The sequence below is a fragment of the Mustela lutreola genome, chromosome 13, assembly GCF_030435805.1.
Source record: "Mustela lutreola isolate mMusLut2 chromosome 13, mMusLut2.pri, whole genome shotgun sequence".
Taxonomy (NCBI): Eukaryota; Metazoa; Chordata; class Mammalia; order Carnivora; family Mustelidae; genus Mustela; species Mustela lutreola.
In genome coordinates, this window is record NC_081302.1 from 62,365,863 (window position 1) to 62,388,578 (window position 22,716).

General features: G+C 38.8%; 1 protein-coding gene across 4 annotated transcripts in view; it reads left to right on the forward strand.

Moving 5' to 3' along the window:
- Window positions 1-22,716, forward strand: part of RNASEH2B (ribonuclease H2 subunit B) — a 63,344-nt gene that overhangs the window by 20,371 nt on the left and 20,257 nt on the right. For all 4 annotated transcript variants that reach the window (XM_059143954.1, XM_059143955.1, XM_059143953.1 and 1 more), the window contains exons 2-6: window positions 4,447-4,518; window positions 6,517-6,624; window positions 10,690-10,766; window positions 14,885-14,999; window positions 21,906-21,970. In XM_059143954.1, the coding sequence (XP_058999937.1) occupies window positions 4,447-4,518; window positions 6,517-6,624; window positions 10,690-10,766; window positions 14,885-14,999; window positions 21,906-21,970 (437 nt within the window). The remainder of the gene's footprint in view (window positions 1-4,446; window positions 4,519-6,516; window positions 6,625-10,689; window positions 10,767-14,884; window positions 15,000-21,905; window positions 21,971-22,716) is intronic.

The window sequence follows — 22,716 nt, forward strand, 5'->3', positions numbered from 1 at the left end:
CTCTTTAGGAAAAGAGGTTTTCCTAAAGAGGAAATCACATCCTTGAAAAAAAAAAGACTTAATTCCTGTATAACTAGCATTCATATATTAGTTTCAAGTGTCTGATACAGTGATTCCACAGTCCACCACTCAGTGCTCATCACGATGAGGGCACTCTTGATTCCTTTCACCTGTTTCACCCACCCACCCCCAACCACCTTCCCCTCTGGGAACCACCAGTCCTCTACAGTCAAGAGTCTGTTTTACTGTTTGTCTCTTTTTTTCTTTTTTTGTATGTTTTGTTTCTTAAATTCCAAATAGGAGTGAAATTCTATGGAACAGTATGGAGCGCCTCAAAAAAATTAAAACCAGAATTGCCGTATGATCCAGTAATTCCACTACTGGGTATTTACTAAAAGAAATGAAAACACTAACTTGAAAAGATATGTGCACTCCTATGTTTACTGCAGCATCATTTACAATAGCCAAGATAGGGAAGCAACCCATGTGTCCATCAATAGCTGAATGGATATAGAAGAGGTGGTGTGTGAATACACCATGGACCATTACTCAGCCATAAAAAAGGAATGAAATCGGCATTTGCATCAACATGGATGGAGCTAGAAGCTTTGATGCTAAGTGCAGTCAGTCAGTGGGATGACCTTCTTTATTACTATAATGTTCTAAGTCTGTTATTAACAGAGCCATTCCATCTTTCTTTTAATTAGTTTAGCATGAAAAGTGTGTTAGTGTTAGCATGAAAAGCATATCTTCTTCCTTTTAATCTACTTGCAGCTTTCAAGTGTTTCTATATGCAGGCATAGAGGATTACCTTACTTTTTTAACCAATCTGAAAATTTCTGCCTTTGAATTAAGGTGTACAGACATTTACATTGCGTGTGATTATTAATAGGGTTAGGTTTGAGTCTGTCATTTTGCTGTTTGTTTTCTGGTTTGTCTCTTCTGTCCTTTTTAACTTTTTTCATTCCCCTTCTGCCTTTTTCTTTTAGGATTGAAATTTTTTTATGGTTCTATTTCATCTATATTGTCATATTAGTGGCAGCATTTTTTCTTAATTTTGTGGCCACTTTGCGGTTTACTGCACACGTATATCGATCCCATCTAGCTTCAGGTGATGTCATGCCATTCCACAGATGGCAGAAAAAACTCACACAGTAAGATGAAACATACAGTAGTATGCTTTCCTTTCCCCTGTCCTGGCCTTCATGCTATCTTCTCATGTATTTTATTTATATGTATGTTATAAACCCCACACTAACTTGCTATTTTTGTTTAGTCAGTGATCTTTTTTTTAAAATGTTTTATTTATTTATTTGACAGAGAGAGAGAGATCACAAGTAGTCAGAGAGGCAGGCAGAGAGAGAGAGGGAAGCAGGCTCCCTGCTGAGCAGAGAGCCCGATGCAGGACTCGATCCCAGGACCCTGAGATCATGACCTGAGCCGAAGGCAGCAGCTTAACCCACTGAGCCACCCTGGTGCAGTGATCTTTAAAGAGATATAAGTAATAGAAATAAAATTGTTATTGATTTAACCCTGTAGTCACCATTACCAGTGCTTCTCGTTTCTTTGTTTAAATTCTTATTTTCATCTGGTAGCCTATTCCTTCTGCCAGGACTTCCTTTAGCATTCCTGGCAGTGTGGGTCTGTTGGTGGTTATTGCTTTCAGCTCCTGCATGTCTGAAAAAGTCTATTTATCACCTTTATTTTTTCAAGGATAATTTCTCTGGGATCATCATGTTTTCTTTCAGTACTTTACAGATGTCTTCTGGCTTGCATTGTTTCCAATGAAGAAACTTGCTGTGATTCTTAGTTTTGTTCCTCTGTACATAGTATGTCTTCTTTAACTCTGTCTGCTTTTAAGATCTGTCTCTTTATTACTGGCTTTGAAGTATTGATCGTGATATATAGTTTATTCCTATTTCCTGTGTTTTGGCTTTATTGAACTTCTGGGACATGTAGGTTTATTGTTTTCATCAGATTTGAAAATATTTGGCTATAATTTCTTCAAATATTTTTTCCGTTCCCACATCCTCTCTTTCAGACACATGTATTAGGATGCTTGAAGTTGTCCCACAGTTCACTAATGTCTATTTATTTTTCATTCTTTTTTCTCTGTGTTTTCATTTCACATAGTTTCTATTGCTATGTTTTCAGTTCATTAATCTTTTCTTCCGCCATTAATCCCATCTAGTATATTTTTCATTTCAACTTGGGTCTTTTGAGAAAACTTATGTGTCTCTACTTAATTTTTTGTGCATGAGGAATACTGTCCTTACCTCCTGCCTATTCATTTGAACATCTGTATCTAATATCAGGACCCCTCTCTCAATAATTGGGTTCTTCATTTTTCTCATTTCGGGCCATATTTTTCTGCTTCTTTGAATGCACAGTAATATTTGCTTAGATGCCAGACATTGTGAATTTTATCTTTTCGGCCAAGGAATATTTTTGTATTCCTGTAAATAATCTTGAGCTTCATTCTGGGGCCCAGTGAAGGTACTCAGAAAGAGTTTGATCCTTTTAGGTCTTGCTTTTTTTTTAAGATTGTATTTATTTATTTGACAGGCAGAGATTACAGATAGGCAGAGAGGCAGGCAAGAGACAGGAAGAAGCAAGCTCCCCGCCGGGCAGAGAGCCCTATGTGGGGCTCCATCCCAGGACTCTGGGATCATGACCTCAGCCAAAGGCAGAGCCTTTAACCCACTGAGCCACCCAGGTGCCCCTAGGTCTTGCTTTTTTTTTTTTTTTTTTTTTTTAAGGTCTTGCTTTTTAGATAAAATTAATTTATTGGTACCACAGCTGCATTTAGTCTAGGGTTCTTTGTTCCCTGCTGCTAAGGCAAGACCCTTTTATGTCCTCGGAATCAAGAGGCTTCCCCGTCTGTCTGGAGTTCCGAGCCCTGCATGAACGTGAGGTACTCTCCCCTCTCATCTCCTAGTCTTGGGGTAGTTTCATCACCTGCATGTACTGCATTTCTCAGTTCGATACTCAGGCAGTGTCTTTTGCACAGCTCTAGGGTTTTCTTTCTCTGTACCTCTCTCCTTTCCTGTGCGCCACCCAGTGAACCTGCAGCCCCACCTTGTCAATGCAGGGTGTCTGCCAGCCTCCCCCTGGGGCAGGTGGAAACTCCTCACGGCAATACGCGGGGGCATTCGTAGCGGTCACCTTAATTGTCGCCCATCTCTCAGGGATCACTATCCTGTACGACTCAATGCCCCGTGTCCTGAACATAATAGTTTCCTTTGTTTTGTTGTTGTTGTTGTTGTTGTCATTGATGGTTTTAGGTGGGAGGGTAAATAAAGTTCTTGGTATTCCATTTAGTTGTGATTGGAAATCGCAAAATTGGGGTTTATATTTTCTTTTGCTTATTTAATATTCCTCTTATTTGAAGAAGAAAGTTGTATTTTAACCATTTATGTGTAAGCCGATTTCTAATCATGCTTGCTGTATTCAAGTTTATGAAGATCTGAAGTGGGGTGAAGGGGCGGCACAGAAAATAAACACAATGAAGTGCTACTGCTTACCCCAAAGCTCTCTGATTTACTCTTTGGTAGGTTGTTGATCTGCTGGATTATGAGACCCCTTTGTTCCTTTCGGAAAGAGAGAGTCACCAAATGCGTTCTATGAATGTGCATTCAAAATGTATGGAAGATGTTATAAATCAAATGGTCATGGTCTTTGTGTTTTGATCTACACCATTAAAACTTCGACAGTAAAATATTATAGAGGAAACATAATGAGAGAACTTACTTCAATAGATATTAAAATGTATTTTAAAGCTATAATAATCAAAATATTAAAGTAGTAATGCTAATATTGACACAGACTAGTAGACCAAAATAGAATTTCCATAGGCAGACTTACAAATGTAGTTTAAACATTTAGCATAAAGGAACTATTTCAGGCATGCGTTTTTCAGAAGATAACATTGGTACAACCGGACAATTCACTGAAAAAAAGAAAAGTTGGATCTCCTCTCCATACCTTAAACCCAGCTATGTTTCAGATAGATTAAAAAGATAACAACGGGGGTGCCTGGGTGGCTCAGTGGGTTAGGCCTCTGCCTTCGGCTCGGGTCATGATCCCAGCATCCTGGGATCGAGCCCCACATCGGGCTCTCTGCTCAGCAGGAGCCTGCTTCCTCCTCTCTCTGCCTGCCTCTCTGCCTACTTGTGATCTCTGTCTGTCAAATAAGTAAATAAAATCTTAAAAAAAAAAAAAAAAAGATAACAACGTTGTTGGGAGAAAATGTAAGTGATTCATATAGGCTTGAGGGAGAGAGGGCCTTTTTAAGTATGACACAGAGGATACAACCAAATTGGAGTTAGAGAGTTTACAAAGAAAAACCATTCAAACAGAAGGAAAAAAGAGAGAGAGAATAAGGTAAATAAGGTGAGCAAGAAAGCAAATGTCTTTTAATTTAACAAATTCATTATTTCTTTTCAGAATATTTAAAAGATGCTTCAAAGAAGATGAAAAGTGGACTTATCTTTGTAAAATTGGTGAACCCGTGTTCAGGTAAGCTTTCCTCCCCCCTTCTCTTCCGATTACAGTAACTCTAGTATTTTTTAAACATTGCGCATAAAAAGTGTATATACTTATTTACCTTTGTACGTTTGTTCTTCCTTAATAGGTTTTAAAAGTAAGTTGGCATTGCTGGGTGACAACAGCGAGCTTGGCCTAAATTTTGTTTATTTCTTCTTCTAATTTAAATCCATAGAACTGTTCACTCATCAGAAATGCATACAAGATAGAAAGTAGTGTGTTTGGCTTCTCTCTGAAAACAGACTGTTTTTCTTTAGCCTTCTTAAGCCAATTCTTCTTAAATAGTTGTCCAATATTAATGTCCACTTATATTCATTTTATGTTGTGAAATAAACAGCCAGAGTAAAAAAGAAAAAATAGAGTTTTTACTTGACATGCCAAGATTTTGAGTGTTTTCATTTTTAGTGGTACTTTCCTTATTTTGTTCTAACCAAAAGGTGGTATATTTGTTCCAATTCAAGAAGTGATTTTTTTTTTATATTAAAAGCATTGTATACAGATACATATTTTATTAAAACTAATTTCATTTTAACTTTATATTTTGTTTCCTAATTTTTAGGCAAAAATATTAAAATATACTATAAAATATAGTAATTCTGATATTTATCTTTATGTGGGTTTTTTTGTTAATTTATTTCACAAGGTTTATGTCTTAGGGTTGTTATTAATTTTGTAAGATTGTGTGTAGACATCTGATACTTAGCAAATTAGAACATTGTGCTGGCAGGTACAATATTGAAATAGCAAAAGCAAGAGAAATTTATTGGGTAGTGCCTTGTTACCGTTGTTGATGGAAAGACATAAATAGAAGCCACAAAAAAGGCAAAAAGTCCTGGCTTCTTCCACTTTCCTTTTCTTCGAGGTGGAATTGAATTTGAATTGAAAATTCCTATTATCTTTAACTTCTAATTTTTTTTTTAAATATTTTATTTATCTATTTGACAGAGAGAGATCACAAACAGGCAGAGAGGCAGGCAGAGAGAGAGGAGGAAGCAGGCTCCCTGCTGAGCAGAGAGCCCGATGCGGGACTCTATCCCAGGACCCTGGGATCATGACCTGAGCCGAAGGCAGCGGCTTAACTCACTGAGCCACCCAGGCGCCCCGTATTTTTTTTTTTTTTCTAATTTTTTTTTTCACATTTTTTCTAGAGAAGTCTTAGGTAGCAGTAAAGGTTGTAAAGCATTTAATGAAAATAAAGGTATACAAAAAAGTCAGGCTTCTTGTAAAATTTGTGTTTTATCTACATGTCTGTAAACAACAGAGGAACAAATGTTCGCATTTACTACATTGACTGTGGAAAAATCAAGGCTAACATGTGCTGAGCATTTACTATTTTAGGAACTTTACATGTGTTCTGCCTTTCTAATTCTTACAAAACCCTGTGAGGTATGTTCCCTATTGCTTCCATTTTACAGATATGGAAACAGAGGCACAAAAAGGTTTGTACAACTTCCTCAAAGGCACACCCCCAACGTGTGGTCCACATAGATTCAAACTCAGGGTCCTTGATAGTGCTGTGTTTAGAAAAAAATTTCATGCATCAAAGGGCCCTTGCCTTTCTCACTTAGTGCTGGCCCTCGGGGTTTATCTTGGGCCCTCTGGTGACAGGACCCACATGCCAGCTCAGTTCATCTGGCGGAAGCGTCAGGCTTGGGTAGTTTAAGAACTGGTTTCCCCTTGCGATCTAATGGAGGAGTCAATGAGAGGCTTTGTAGCAGTTAAGATGAATGATTGCGGTTTTTTTTTGTTGTTTTTTTTTAATTTACTGGTTTAAGTTCAGTGAGGATTATAGAGCTGAGAAACAAACATCTGTATATAATAGCTATAAACTTTCCTCGGAGTCAATTTGTATAGAATATATCTATGTATGTTTATGTCCATATTAGGAACATTCCTCAGAACTATTGGACAGTCTTTTGATTTTGTGTGTGTGTGAAAACTTACAAATAAAAAACAGATCTGTCTTAACAGGGGAAGGAACCATTTACTTGTTCAATATGTGTCAACAGCAGCTGTTTGAAATAAAAGTTTTCAAGGAAAAACACCATTCTTGGTTTATAAATCAATCAGTCCAGTCAGGTAAGTGACGCATGTATATATTTCTGTTAACTAAACACATACTCTAGCTTTTCCATCCATCATGCATTGGAGTGCAGGCTTGTCTGCCCAGTTTGGAGTCTGGTCCATGTTTTGGCCTTCCTTGGCATCAGAGCAGGATTTAATCAGGGGGAAAGGAAAGATAGTTTGAACAAGTTTAAATCAGTATCTATGTATCTTAGATAGTAGGCAAATTTAAACTAGTAACTCCACTTTGTCTCCTAAAACACAGATGCCTCCCTGGTCGGGAATTAGGTCATTTTTCTAACACGGGAGCGTACATTGTGTGGACTGGGAACTCTTTGTTCTTCTTTTAGATACTTTTGAGGATCTTCAGGTGTTAATGTCTTACTTCTGTGCAAATGAATGCACTTCTAAAATGAAATAGAATATAACAAAGATGTTTTTTAGCGTGTTGTCATAAAATTACTACTGTCCCACCCTTCACCCCCCCACACACACATACCCAACACCAAAGTTCTGATTCTTTTAATGTTCCTCTAATTTGGGAGCAGTGTTGACTCAGAAGGAGAAAGGATTCCGCATGTTCTGATGGTTCAAGGAGTCGGGGGAAGGTCGAGTCAGTGATAGTTGAGGCCATTATACATTCCCTCTACCTGTGTTCTCATTGTTTCCTGAGAGTATTTTCTATTTCTTTGTCAGCCCTCTGCTTTCTGTTGACTATGTATGTCTCCACTTAGAGCGAGTGTAAAAAGGCCACTTTGTCTTTCTTCTAGGATGTTCCAGAACAAGAGTTTATTGCTGGTGATAAATTTCATATACCTATGTGCATGAAAATATTTGAAATGGCTTTCAGTTGCCAAAATACAATGGCAGACTGTGATATAGTCTGGCAGGTGGAAAGTATATATTCCCTTTTATTGTCGCTGCTATGCTTATTCGTTTGGCAAAGTATGAGAGTTCTAACTTCTAACGTAATATACTTGCAGTTGGGTTTAGCTAGGCAGACACAATAATATCCTGATGAAACTGGGAAATATTGGGAGTCAGTGATTGATCACCTCTCCTGGACTGTCTGAGTTGGTATCTGCTTTTTATGCTTTTTAATAGACCTTATTTGAGTGGTTTTATGTTCATAGCAAAGGTGCCTGCTTTTTTCATCATTGTCTTCTTTTTAAACTTAGCCTTGAAGAAAGAGCTGCTTTTAAGAATAGCCACCAGGATATTGTTTTCAGACCTAAAAACCTGTTCCTAATTTCTATCACGGATGCCTCATATAAAATGAGCTTAGAGCTTCTGATAGGTTGTTTTCATAAGTTTCTCTTCTACTTTAAAAAAATAATCAAGTAATATCATAATGTGAAATTACTTTCTTAACTTTTTTTACTTTCTGTGAATTGGAATCATATATATAATTTAGCGTTAGAATTTCTTGGTTGTATAGGTAGGTTGCTCTGTTAGGGAATCAAAGAAAGTACCTATGTTTCCTGAAACCAAAATAAGTATAAAGATAAAGGAATTATTTATCGTTCCATGTGATGAAATATCTCTTCTCGTTCACCTCCATGGAAGAAGGAGTGTGTAAGAAGGAGCTTAGCGAGGCTGTGATTAAGGAAGGAAAAGTGGGGACTAGGTAGGTAGTTTTCTTGATACGCTTCTTTTCCTTCTAGCCTGGATAGTAATCTTACTACAGAGTCTCCTGTTCCTTATGTTCAGTCTTGTTAGACTTGTTTCCTCTTGCCTTTTCCTTAAGGAGTAGGACGTTAGGGTAAGGTCTGAATAGGGTGGGGTCTCAAGTGGGGAACCACCTTCTCAGCTTTGAATTATTGGCTATTCCAAGCTGTGAACCCACAGACCATAGAAGGAGCTATTCATGGAGAGAATAATATTGCTTGCCCATGGCTTCATCCTCAAACGTGTAGGAAATGACATTTTACTGCAGCTTTATAGATAAACTTACACATACAGGTCTCCTAATGTTTGCCTGGTTCACATTTTGTCAGTATTTCCCCCAACTTTGCCCTTTTTTGGGGTAGTAGGAGGACCTCTGGTAAAAATGATTTTTATGGACTCTGGGAAACGAACTGAGGGTTTCAGAGGGGAGGGGGATTAGCCTGGTGGTGGGTATTAAGGAGTGCATGTGTTGCAATGAGCACTGGGTGTTACATGCAAACAATGAATCACAAAACACTACATCAAAAACTAATGATGACTAACATAACACAATAAAAACATAATAAAAAATGATTTCTAAATATTTCATATCTTCTTTATTCATCCTTCAGTGGACACTTAGATTGTTCCCATCCCTTGGCTATTGTAAATAATGCTGCAATAAACATCAGGGCGCATATATCTTTTTAAACTAGTGTTTTTATTTTCTTTGGGTAAATACCCAGTAGTAGAATTACTGGATCATATGATATTTCTATTTTTACTTTTTTGAGGAACCTCCATACTGTTTTCCACAGTGGCTGAACCAGTTTGCATTCCTGCCAATAGTGCACAAGGGTTCCTTTTTCTCTACATCCTTATCAACGCTTGTTATTTATTATATTTTTTATTATTTTTATTTATTTATTATTATTTATTGTATTTGATTTTAGCCATTCTAACAGGTGGGAGTTGATATCTCATTGTGGTTTTGATTTGCATTTCCCTGATGATGAGTGATGTTGGGCATCTTTTCATGGGTCTGTTGGTCATGTATGTCTTCTCTGGAAAAATGTCTATTCAAGTCTTTGGCCCATTTTTAATCAAATTACTTGTTTTTCTGGCATTGAGTTATATAAGTTCTTTATGTATTTTGGGTATTAACCCTTTATGGGATATATCATCTGCAAATATCTTTTTCCATTCGGTAGTTGCCTTTTCCTTTGGTTGATGGCTTCCTTCACTGCAGACCTTTTTTTTTTTTTGTATAGTTCCAGTGGTTCATTTTTGCTTTTGTTTCCCTTGCCTGAGGAGATATATACCTATATCTATCTATCTGTACATATAGATATAGATATGTACATATAGTATATGTATATACAGATATAGATATCTATGTATATCTGTATATACATATACTATATGTACATATCTATATCTATATGTACAGATAGATAGATAGATACACACAGACACACTTACACTTAAAATGGATTATTACTCAGCCATAAAAAGGAATGGGATCTGGCCATTTGTGATAACATGGATGGACCTAGAGGGTATAATGCTACATGAAATAGGCCAGAGAGAAAAACAAATACCATATGATTTCACTCATAAATGGAATTTAAGAAACCAAACAATAAAAAAAGAAACAAATTTTTTTAAATTTTTTTTTTTAAAAGATTTTCTTTATTTGAAAGAGAGCACAAGTTGGGGATAGAGACACACAGACTCCCCACTGATCAGGGAGCCCAACACGGGGCTTAATCCCAGGCACCCACCCCCATCATGACCTGAGCCAAAGGCAGACGCCTAACTGACTGAGCCACGCAGGCACTCCCCAAAAAACAGACTCTTAAATACAAAGGGCAAACTGGTGATTGCCAGAGGGAAGGTGGGTTGTGGGGTGGCTGAAATAAATAAAGGAGATGAAAAGGTACAGACTTCCGGTTGTAAGATAAATAAGTCTCAGAAGTGAAAAGTACAGCATAGAGTCTATCAGTAAGACTGTAATAACGTTATGTGCTGACAGATGGTGACTACACTTACCGTAGCACATTTCAAAAGAGTCATGTAGAATCATGTGCCTATGTAAGAAGAGCTTCTGAATTTAGAATTTCACATATATTTTTCAAGGAATGGTTTCCATATTGGGATTAAGATGAAATAACTAAGTTGTCTTTCTTTTTTTTTTTTTTAAGATTTTTATTTATTTATTTGACAGACCAAGATCACAAGTAGGCAGGCAGAGAGAGAGGAGGACGCAGGCTCCCTGCTGAGCAGAGAGCCCAATGTGGGGCTCGATCCTAGAACCCTGGGATCATGACCTGAATGGAAGGCAGAGGCTTCAACCCACTGAGCCACCCAGATGCCCCAGTAAGTTGTCTTTCTAAGACATTTAATTCCTTTTGTTCTCTTTTTAATCTGTAGGAGGTCTTCTCCACTTTGCCACACCCATGGACCCTCTATTTCTGCTTCTCCACTACCTCAGAAAGACTGGTAAAGAGGTGAGTTTCTGTTTGGGACTTAACAGTGAGGGAACAGAATAGATCGTTTTTTGCTTGATCTTCTCTCTTCTCTCTCTCCTTTTAATGACCCAAATGTAGAGTCCCAATAATTCAGATATAATTTAGTTAGATTCAGGTTGGTAGATTTGGTCTAGAACACCTGTATCACGTGTGCTGGCATGGGTTAGAGCACTGACACAAACCTGAGTACCTGCACTAATCTCTGACTGGTTTACCAGTGACTTTTAAGACTGGCCTAGTCCTCTATGCCCCATGACTTACTTGTTTGACAAAAAGCCTAAGGATGAGGAGGATTTTATCGTTAAGTACTCATTCGTTTTGAAATACAATACAAATGTTAAGAAACTGACCCTGGCCCTTAGGAGAGGAAAGAATACATTTTCTTTCATTTTCTTTCTGTGAGATGTTAAATAGGTCAGCTGGGGTGTGCCTAGTAACCTGGAAGCTGTTCTTGCAACTTAAGGAATCCTAGGTAGATGAAATATACCCTTCCAATAAAAGAGTTCATTAACAGTAATCATTTCAGTCAGAGGTTCTAAAACATTTTGGTTTTAGGATACCATTATACTTCTAAAAATGTTTTAGGATCCCCAAAAGCTTTTTATTCCCATGGGTTTTATCTATCAATATTTACTGCATTAGAAATTAAAACTGAGCAACTTAAAATAGTTTTATTAATTTATTTTGAAATAATGAGCCCATTACATGTTAACATAAATAACATGTTTTTAATGAAACAAATAACAAAATTCAGTGAAGACTGTGGCATGTTTTCCATTTTTGCAAATCTTATTGATGTCTGGCTGAATAGAGGACATCGAGATTCTCCTATCTGGTTCTGCATTCGGTCCATGTCCATGTATTGTTTCCGTAGAGGTATATGAAGAATTCGCGGCCTCACACAGACATGGAGTCAGAAAAGGGAAGACTGGTACAATAGCACCTTCAGACAACGTAGTCTTTGATACTAATCTAAAAACCAACAAGGGGGAAGTGGTTTCTTAAAAATCCGTTGCAATGTAGAATCTGAAACCCCATCAGTGAATTTCCTGTGTTCTGTTTACATGAGAATCCATTGGTCTGCCTTGCACTGAGAATGGATTTTTTACCTATGTAGGACTTCATAATGTCATGTCTTGGTCATTTGGAAAATATTGCTCCACTGATTTCTGCAGATCTTCCAAATGTTAACACATCTCATTTCTCTCTCTCCCTCCTCTGTTAATATCACCACTGATCTCATCAGAAAACTGTATATTGGGAAGCTGTCATAGCAGATACAACTTTTCTACAATTCTAATTTTTGCTTGGAAGTTAAAATTATATCACCGGCTGCAAGTACTTTCAGTCTTTTCCTTGAAGTCCCAGGCTCACTTCTTTTATGTTCTGCCAAATACCCAGGTCTGAACAGCACTAGTCCCTAATGGTTTTTTCAGTTAAAAATGGTATCCCACAAAAAGTAGTTATTTCTGCCTTTGACTCAGTGATGCAAGCACTTTTCCTTGAGGTGATTACTGCACCTGGGTAGCAGCAGAAGGGGCTTCAGCATCACTTTTAACACACAGAATATTTAAAAGATTTGTACTCAGGGTCAAGATTTAACTAAAAGTAATTGATTTTACTCCTTGATCAAGGGTATCCTGAAGTGACGCTGGCTTTCTTTCTTTCTTTCTTTCTTTCTTTTTTTTTTTTTTAACCTTCCCTGCCTGGCAGTGAAGAGCACAGAAGCTGCAGGACAGGTTGGTGCCATGGCCATGACTGGTGCTAAGAAGCCTGCAGTTCTTCCTCCCTTGGCCGTGCACATGTCAGCACAGTGAAGATGCAGATAGCATCCTAGCATTATTGTGAAAATAGTCTTGAGCTCTGGACTCCCTGAAAGGGTCTGAGAGACCCCCCAGCATCTACCAACCACAGTCTGAAAATCTGTGAATTAACAATTTTAAGGAATAAGTGTTATTTTAAACTGCTTAGAAGAATCTGGGTCTTCGTACTCTGATATTTGCTTATAGTTTAAATGTTTATGGGCTCATCTTATTTAGTCCTTACACCAAATTTCCAAAACTTCCATACGGTGGGTGTATCAGTTTAATTTGCTATAAAAACCGAAAGCAATAAAACGGACTTCAAACTTTAAGTCATGCTGTCTCTGGAAGCAGCTTAGCTTCTTTTCTTCCCCTCCTTTCCTATATCCTCTGTCCGTTACCCTAGACTGGCGACGTTTTATTCCTTCCTTCATTCATGGTGCTCTTTCTCTGGAAGCTACCATGGAGCCAGCATATTTAGGGTATATGAGCGGTGAGGACAGTAAATCTTCACCTCTGAATGAACCACCAGAAATGGTCTGGTCACCACCAGAAGCAAGGATCTGATAATATTCAGTTGAATACTTCAGTTGGCTCCCATTTGTTTTCTAGGTTACATTAACAGAGGGAAAGTCACCAGCCAGCCTTAGCATCTGTACTGATGCACATTTAAAGCCCCCCCCCCCCATGTTGTGGGGCTGTTTCCCTGTGTCCCACTGAGACCATGACCATAGTGAATTATCCTCACCCTGGATCTCTTGGGAGTCCTGAGGGCTGTTTCAAGTCGAAAGACACAGAATGAAGTAGAGGGGTGGTTGGCTTTCACTGTAAACCATCTTAATTTTTCCTCTCAAATACTTGAAGTACACTATAAAATAACTCATGAAACATTGAGGTATTTCCTTCCCTGCGTGTGAGACACAATATTTTCTTATTGAGTTAAAGAATATTGGTATGCACTTTTGAAATGTTGACCTAGTCTTTTTTAATCATAAGATTTAACATCAGAAAAGTTCTTCTAGAATTTCTAGCTATCCCAACTGTTACTAACTTTATATTCAAAACAAGTTGCTTCTTGTATTTCCTTTTTGAGTATATATGGTAAAAAAAGTGAGAATGAAGTATTAATTACTTACGAAATTAACATAACTGTGTGGCAGTTCATTGTATATGATTATTGTTTTAAATTGCTAAATACTTAAAATATATGTTGACCATGAAAGAATATAGATTAAGGTAGATATCTAAAGACAGGCAGACTTGGAAAATGTGTGGATATTGTTTCTATCTGAAGGAAGAAGACAGCATTGGAACTGAGGCATTTCTTGCCACTCTTTGACTTAACAGAAAGTATGACAAGCTTTGACATATGCTACTGAGTGAATGAGATTTCACCCTTCAAACCAAAGAAAGCTGCATTTGTAGAAAGAAAACTGATCAGACGGTTTCTTTATCTCCAAATGGAGTTGTCACCAAAACAGAAAAGCAGAGTGAGCTAAAAGTGGGACATGGGCAGAACCATACATTTTTTTATAAAGTCCACTATCCCCAAGTCAGGGGAGTAATGATTTAGACAGACTTCATGCTTCTGCACAGTTAAGTAAATATAACCTGATTGAGAAGAAGAATATTCTGAACTCCTATGTTCTGAATTCTGGCCCATTGGCTACCAGGCCTTGCACAACTCTGGAGATGGGCCTGATTTAATATGTGTATAGCTTCCTTGTACTTATCCCTCTGGCTATCTTTTCTTTTATCATGGTCTATACTTGGAAGCACTATCAGACAGTTCTGGCAGGAGCAGATTCATTTTGGTAATTTTCTCCTTGCTCTAGCATTTCTTTCTTCAGCCCTGGGGTAAGGATAGGGAGGGAAGCTATTTGATCTGTGTGTGATCTGGTCTTTTTCCTGAGTGATGATTAGAACCCCTGCTCTGTGACCTCAGTTGGTTCTTCCTCACAGTGAATGGGTAGGACCAGACCAGTGCAATCTTTACCATTTCCATAAGCTTCCATGGCTTCTAGTGCTCTTCTAGAACTTTTCCCTTCTGTGACTGTACTTTTGATATGGGTGGTATGCTGGTTGGAACCCCAGGGCGTTCAAGAGCTTCTTAGAGGGATCCAAGAGTCCGTTCTGGAGCCTATCCCAGTGGAGGGGTTCTTTAGGTGAGACAAATGACTTTGAACTCAGTTTAAAGGTCCAGTTATGAGATGATGTATCTTTTTCTTTTTTTTATAATGTGTGAGTTTGCTGACTGGAGTGCTTGCCTTCTGACTGAATGAAGTCTTTTTTCAGGGAAAATTCCAGCCCCTAAATCAAGTTGTGGTGGATGACATGTTTCCAAATTGCATCTTGTTGCTGAAACTTCCTGATCTTGAGAAGTTACTTCGACATGTGACAGAGGAGAAAGGTAGAGTATGTGGCCTTTGAAATCAGGCTTATGGCTGCTGGAAAGGCTGCGTGCCTGTCCCTCTGAATATAAGGTTGTTCTATGCCAGTCGGAGGGGAAGCTGTCATTGAGACTTGCTTCTGCTCGTCAGTGCGGGTCCTCTGTTGTACTGGACTGTTCAGTGTTGGAAATTCTAACCAGTGGAATACAGTGGACTGTCTCCCACAGGGCCAGAAATCACCAGGCTTGGGCTTTGGTTTCAGTTCTTCTTTGAACTAGTCTGTGACTTCAGTTAAGTTCCTTGACTGCTTTCTGCCTCAGATTTCTCTCTTGTAAAATTACATAAAGCCTGTACCTTCATTAAATCAAGAAGTGTTTATTGAATGCCTGCTAAGAAGCATATATTGAGCACTAGAGTTAAACTAGTTATAAATAAGACATTATCCTTTACCTTACTAGGCTTTGAGTCTATTGGGGACAAATGCAAATAGGGCAATGACAGCAGAAAGTAATCAAAGTGAACTCCTGGCTTTCTGGGGATGCACAGGACAGATTTATAACCTGGCAAATGGGGAGTGCGGGGAATTGGCTATGGTGTTCCTGTCCTGGGGGAGAGGGCCTCTAAGTGGAGCCTTGAAGGATGAGTCAGAATAGCAGCATTACGGAGGCATGGATGTATGGGAAAGTTCGTGATGTGTAAGGACCGCTAAGGAGTTCAAGTTTGCCAGAGTATAGAATGCCAAGGGTACATGAAGGTCGGGAAGGAAGGAAAGGGGTTCCCACCCTTGCCCATGCAGGGCAAGGTTCAGATGATAAAGGCGCTGATGTGTGTCTGACTTTGTGTGATGGTAGCGGAGCATCAGCAGAGTTTGAGCAGGGCAGGGCTATGATGTGGAAAACCTATTGGAGAATTGAAGGCAGGTCCACGGAGGCTGCTGTAGTAGAATAATGGTAGCCTGAACTCAGCACTGGAACTAGCAGACTGTAGCCCCAAGAGGTAGAACCAGTGTCATTCGGTATTGGGTGGTAGTCAAGACAGCAGAGGAGTCAGGGATGACTGTTGAGCTGTGCCCTGATCTGCGGTGAGGGTGGCCTTCTGGAGACACAGGTGGGAGGAGGCTGAGGCTACTGAAGAGAGGAGTTGTAGATACTTTTCATTTGAATTTTGAGAGAAGGAAGTGAAGCATATGTGAGCATATGTGAGTATGTCTTGTTAAGTTCAAACACTATACAAACTTAGCATCCGTGTCTCCAAAAAGTCATCCAAGTAGCTTCAGGGTTAACATGGACATAGAGTGTGGGAACCAAACCAAGAGGCTGATGAGCTGTGGTTGTTCATGGTTGGTTTGGCAACCGTGACAGTTCTGAGCCCAACAAAGTGGTGGTTCCAAGAAGTGTAAGCTTACAGTGGGAAAGGGGAGAACCTTGCTGATTACATTTTACATTTTAGGTTCAGCTAAATCATCCTTGACCAAGCTTAGGGCTCCATTTTGGATTTGGAATGTGGCACCAAGGTTTTATCAAAACAGTCCCATTAAAGACATTCCCCGATGCTGAGCTTGGAGAAGATAACCATCTTTTTGTGGGTGAACAAATGAAGTGGCTTATAGCCATTTCTGAAAGCTTAAATAATGAGGGATAAGTTTAAGTCATTTTAATTTTGCCAAGCTAACGTAAATTAAAATGCAATTAATTCATTATCCCAAATGCTTGCATGAGCTATATAAAGAACAGTTATCTTAAACCACAACCCAGAAACCCAGATTCAGAAACAGTGTTAATGCACTGGCATTTGTTATTTGTTAGAACCTGCATTTCAAAACAAGAGCTTTCCTCTCTCTCATTCCTTCCTTCTTTCACTCGGAACCCCTGACCATTGATTAAATCATCATCTGAACTCCTATCACTCTCTTTCACTCCTCAACATTGCCTGACAGAGTTCGGCTGGTGGAGAAAGTGCATGTCCTATGCTTATCTTGTTTGACCAACTTTAAGTAAACTTCAAAATACTATGAATTACCCTTTGGATCTTCATGGGAAAAGATTTCCATCTCAGTATGCTGACCTTGTATACAGAACTGACACAAAGAAAATATTTCACATATTTGTGTTCTGGGTTAAGGGGTAAGGCAAGTAATGTGAGATTGTTTATGTGTATTTTGATGAAGAGGACTTTTTCAGGATGATGCATTTTTAAGAGATGTAAGAGATCCTACTATTTCTATATCATTTTTTTTCTCATTTTTAAAATTTTTGGTTTTGTTTTTAAAACTTCCATTATTTTAGGATATACAGATGTCATTTTTTAGGAGAAGAATTCGATTATGAAGAAACTGTCAAGACTTTTAGAAAGAATGGCATACATCTTTTACTATATGAAATTTAAGCTGAATTATCACTTTATGTTTTGCCTTACTATCACTAAAAAAGAAAGAAAGAAAAATTTGAGGCCTAGCGTGGTAGAAACCTGAAAAATATATAGGCTGATAATATATCTGCTTTGAAAATGAAAGTACACGGACTGGTAAAACAATTATTTTAACTTAAGAAAATTAAAGATACAAAAAATTCAAATAAAAAAACTGCAAATATTATTTAGTACTCAATCCAATAATCAACCTATGTTAATATTTTATTATATTTGCTTCATTTCTTTTTGGGGAAAGAATTTCTTTAAAAACAGTCTGGTAATCTGATTGCAGGATCTGATGGCCTGCAAGGAAAATTAAAAGTATATTTGCTGTACAGTTTTGAAGAAATCGTTCAAACTTTCCAGCATCCTTGATCTGTCAGATGAAGAGTTTGAAGGGTTGAGAGTATCCCCCATATGTTATAATTAGTACTTTGCAAAGTTGTTCTGGATCACAAAATAAAGCAATGATTTTACTTTTAGCTTTATAGTGTTGAAATTATTGAGTAACCAGGATGTGAACATTATTTAAGTATTGCAATTAATAGTATCTGGTGTCTACCATAAAGAGATGCTTCTGGAATTAAATTATGTAATAGAGGTAAATCAATGCCCAGAGAGTACTGGATAGATAGTAAAAGCTCAGTAAATATAAGTACTATTAAGACTTCTGTAGAAATTATTAATTCTTTGCTGATGTGTAAATACTGGGCACACTCTTACACATCTGTTTGATGGGCCATTGCTAAATACGTATTGAAGTCATTTAAGTAGAATGGGGATAAGTGATAATAATACAAGTATCTACTATCTACTGCGAAGTTATATATTATCATATCTTTCAGTAATTGCCTCTTGTTACTGTTAAAACCTGCATTTTTACAAATGAGGAGACCAAATCTCGAAGAGATGAAGTTACTAGACTAGCGTCACAGACGTAGAAGCCGGGGAACCAGAACTGAAGCCTGTGCCTGACAGCCACTCTTTCCTCTCCTTCTTGCAACTGTGCCACACCTTCCAGAACACTCGGGTAGAGTTGTTAGGTGGTATCTCATGTAAAGATAGAAACTTATTTAAAAAAAAAAAATCTTATATATCCCGTCTTCATAATTTCCCTTTGTGAGGCAAAAAGAGAGAGACAGGAAAGACGGAGAACTATGATAACATAAGGAAAAGACGATTCTCATCCCAGCAGTGAGCTTTCTGTTCTCAGGCACCCATTTCCCTCCTTTCAGCGATAGTCCCAGCTGCCTACTCGAATTTAGCTTACTGTCCACTTATAAATTACTGTTTGGTTCCCATTCCATATTTTATTGCTAGGGGACTGCTAGGGAGTGGTCAGGTGATATCCAGGAGAGGGAGCACAGACAAAGGAGAGAGCTGACAGTCTCTAACGTCCATTCTCTCCATAGGCACTCTGTAGGTAGAGCAAAACCTGAAGCACTCAGATTCCCCAGCCAGCTGTTTCATTATTAGACTTCAGATGCTGTCTCAGAAGTTTGTGGCATTAAAGATCTGGTTAAGCCTGTAGGTTTATGAGCACCTCCCCCTACCCACCTCATCCCTGCCCAGTAAACCCAGCCCCAGTTGTTTGAATCCTAAGTGACGATGGCAATGATCTTAGTTAGCACTGCCTGCTCTATTAGTGAAGGAGATGATGTGTCTGTGTTTGCTAGCTCTGGGGCTCAGTCACTTCTTGCCGAAGAAGCTCACATTCAGTGGAGGGATGACAGGGAAGGGCCTAATAAAGGGTTATGAACTTCATCTTGAGTGTCACACTGTTTCATATTGCAAGCCAGAGCTGCACTGGGCTGTCTGATGTGATTAACAAGAAGAGCCAGGAAAACTTACCTGATTAAAATACCCCAAGTACAGTTGCCAAGTTTCTGTCCCCAGGAGGCAGGAAAAAAAAAAGAGACTATATGAGTTTCTGTTATGGAAAACATTGGGAAAGTAGATGTGAAAATGTGCTCTAGGCAGTTTGTTCAATAATACATCAGGGAAATTCAGGATTGTGAGCCGATTACCCAATTGCTGAACATGTTATTTAATTGTGGACTCAGTTTTATTCCATCCTTATTTTGTAAACCCAATCTTTCCAGATGTTTGAGACCAGTTTTATAGGCACCAGACACGTTAAGGAAAGAAACCTTTCCAGCATATGCACATATTATCTAACTCACTAACTCTTGCAAATATTAAATTTAAGACATGAACAAACATGGTATTTTTCATAATTTTGGGTAACCTGTGGCCTTCATGAATATTTTGAACCCCCTTAACGAGAAAACCTCCAGGCCCAGTTAGCATCACTGATGAATTCGGCCATGCCTTAAGATAGAACTCAAATAATGATACTTACACAAACCCTTTTAGAAATTACATGAGAAAAGAATATTTCCCAACTAATTTTATGAAGCCAAAATTATCCTAATACCAAATTACTTTTGAAAGAAAACCAGGCCGTGGCGCCTGGGTGGCTGAGTGGGTTAAAGCCTCTGCCTTCGGCTCAGGTCATGATTCTGGGTCCTGGGATCGAGCCCTGCATCGGGCTCTCTGCTCGGCAGGGAGCCAGCTTCCCCCTCTCTCTGCCTGCCTCTCTGCCTACTTGTGATCTCTGTCTGTGAAATAAATAAATAAAATCTAAAAAAAAAAAAAAAAAAAGAGAGAGAGAAAGAAAACCAGGCCAATATTCATTATGATCATAGGCTGAAAAATTCCTAATAAAATATTAGCAAATCAAGTGTGTAGAAAGGATAACATATTATAACCAAGTGGGATTTATTGCAAGAATGCAGAGTTGGTTGAACATTAGAAAACCAATCTGCACTGGGTGTGTCAGAGCCCAGGCAGTATGGCCCAGAGCCTGTGGTCTCCACTTCTACCGGCAGAGCATTTTCAAGAGGATTAAGGAAGGGCCTACAAGGGGCTCAGGGAGTGCGAGAGAGGAAGGAAATGTTGTAGAACTTTCTTTCAAGAAATGTGGACATCAGAGGCAAGAGAGAAGTGAGTAGAATAGTCTAGGTGGGATTTCTTAGGAGAGACCTCTACACTGAACTTCTTTGGAGATTTATCTCAGGCAATGAAGGGAGCTTCTTTAGAAGTTTTAACCCACACGACAGTGTACATTTATTGAGTGATTGCTGTGTGCTCTTAGAATTCCCCTTATTTTTGTACGTGGGCAGGACACTGTCTCCAGGGAAGTTGAGTCCAGTCTTACCTGCCTTGGTTCCACAGCAGGCTCTTTGTCCAGGTTTGCCCCTGGCTCCCACACAGCAGCTGTTGCCCCTTGGAATCCTCAAACTCTGACAATGCCATTTGCAACTGTCTCTCCTCCATGATTCCAGTTGACACATCCCAAGGTGATGGGTGCAGAGGCCCAGCCCTCCCTCCATCTTGCCTCCTACCGCCCACAGTGTTAACAACCACAGGCTGGAATGGGGAAGGACACGTACAGGAGCCAAGGCCAGCCCCTCTCCCATATATATAAACCATTTCATGGAAGGCAAGCAACATAACAGACTGCTGAAAATGATCCCTGAATAAGCATTTCCATCTCCCGTGACGAATATGGAAGAAAGAGAAAACGCTATTCTACATGGCTAGCCAAGTCACATGGGGGGAGTTTGCATCTGGCCCTACGATTTCCAGGGGTCCCAAAGATCACTCCTGCATGAAGCAGGAGGCTGGGAGCGCAGGCCTCTGCCTCTGCCGATTGCACAGAAAGCAAGAAACTCCATGAATGAAGTGTTACCGAGGAAATAATAGCTCATGTCACCGTATGTAAAGCTAGGAGGATTGTGAAGGGCAGAACTGTAACTTAGAAGAGGTGGCACTTTTATCCCCAAAAAGGGCCCTCAGTGTCTGCAGCGCATCTACATTCACTTTCAGTTTCCTTTCTTGGGATTTCCATCCTTATTTTAGAAAAGAAGTCTCATTGAAAATACTGAGCTAAGCTTCAACTCAGTTCCAAAAATGAAGGTTCCTTAGCATGTTAATTTGCTGAGTTGTAAAAATTAGAAATTTTCTACAGATTTGTTTTCATACTTTTTTCCAGTTTTATTAAGAAGTGATTGATACACATCATTGTCTAAGGTGTAAGGTATAATAGTTTGATTCACAGGTTTGATGAATTGATCACCACAATAAGTTAACATCTGTCATCTCATAAAGATATAATAAAAAGAAAAGAGAAAAATTTCTCATTGGGATGAGAACTGTAGTATTATTTGATGATTTGCTTAAATTCCCATTCATTTGATGGTTGAATGAAACCTGAGGCACCTGGGTTCTGTTTGGGGATTTTTTTTAATCTCTCAAGTATGCTCTTAGGCTTATAAATTGAGTTTTTCAAGAGTATAAACTATTATGAAACATTTTTAAATTGTTGATATTATGTGTCTCTCTGTGTGTGTGTATATATATATATATATATATATATATATATGTCTTATAGATAGCTTTATTAATTTATTTTATGTTTAATACACTTTTCTGATTTTTTCTCTTTAATCCAGAAATAGACAAAAAGAAATATTACAAGTACAGCAAAGAGAAGACAATAAAGTGGCTGGAAAAAAAGGTAGAATACATCTCTAATACCTTATGGCAGAAAAAGTTTAATGCTCTTTTTTAAAAAACTCTTTAGAGAAGGCGCTAAGTGCGAATCAAATGGCCATCTTATATATCCAACTAAAAGAGAAAACCTGTATAAAGATATCCAAATATGAGGGGCGCCTGGGTGGCTCAGTCGGTTAAAGCCTCTGCCTTCGGCTCAGGTCATGATCCCAGGGTTCTGGAATGGAGCCCCGAATCAGGCTCTCTGTTCCGCAGAGAGCCTGCTTCCTCCGCTCTCTCTCTCTCTGCCTGCCCCTCTGCCTACTTGTGATCTCTGTCTGTCAAATAAATAAATAAGATCTTTAAAAAGAGAAAAAAAAAAAAAAGATATCCAAATATGAAAAGAAATCTTTTACTTTTCATCCTCCCTAACTCATCTCTGGAGTTAGCTTGACATTTTCCTTTGACCTGCATCCCCATTGCCCGTGATCCTCACCACTGGACGAAAGAAGCTCTCACTACTTGGTGATGTAGACTTGCGTCTTCCACACCAGGTAATGTGAGGCAGGATGCACATTTGCTGCTCTTTGTCCTGCTGTTGTCTCAGAAGTTTCGTTGTTCGCACAGTAAGGCAGGGGTCTGAGGCAGACACAATTCAGGCTCAGAGGACATGTGCCTCACTCTCAGCGTCCGGTTGCTCGAGGGATTTTAGTGATCCTAAAATGCTAGAACTAATAGAAGGTCTAGGGCAGTGCTTTTCAGATTGATTTA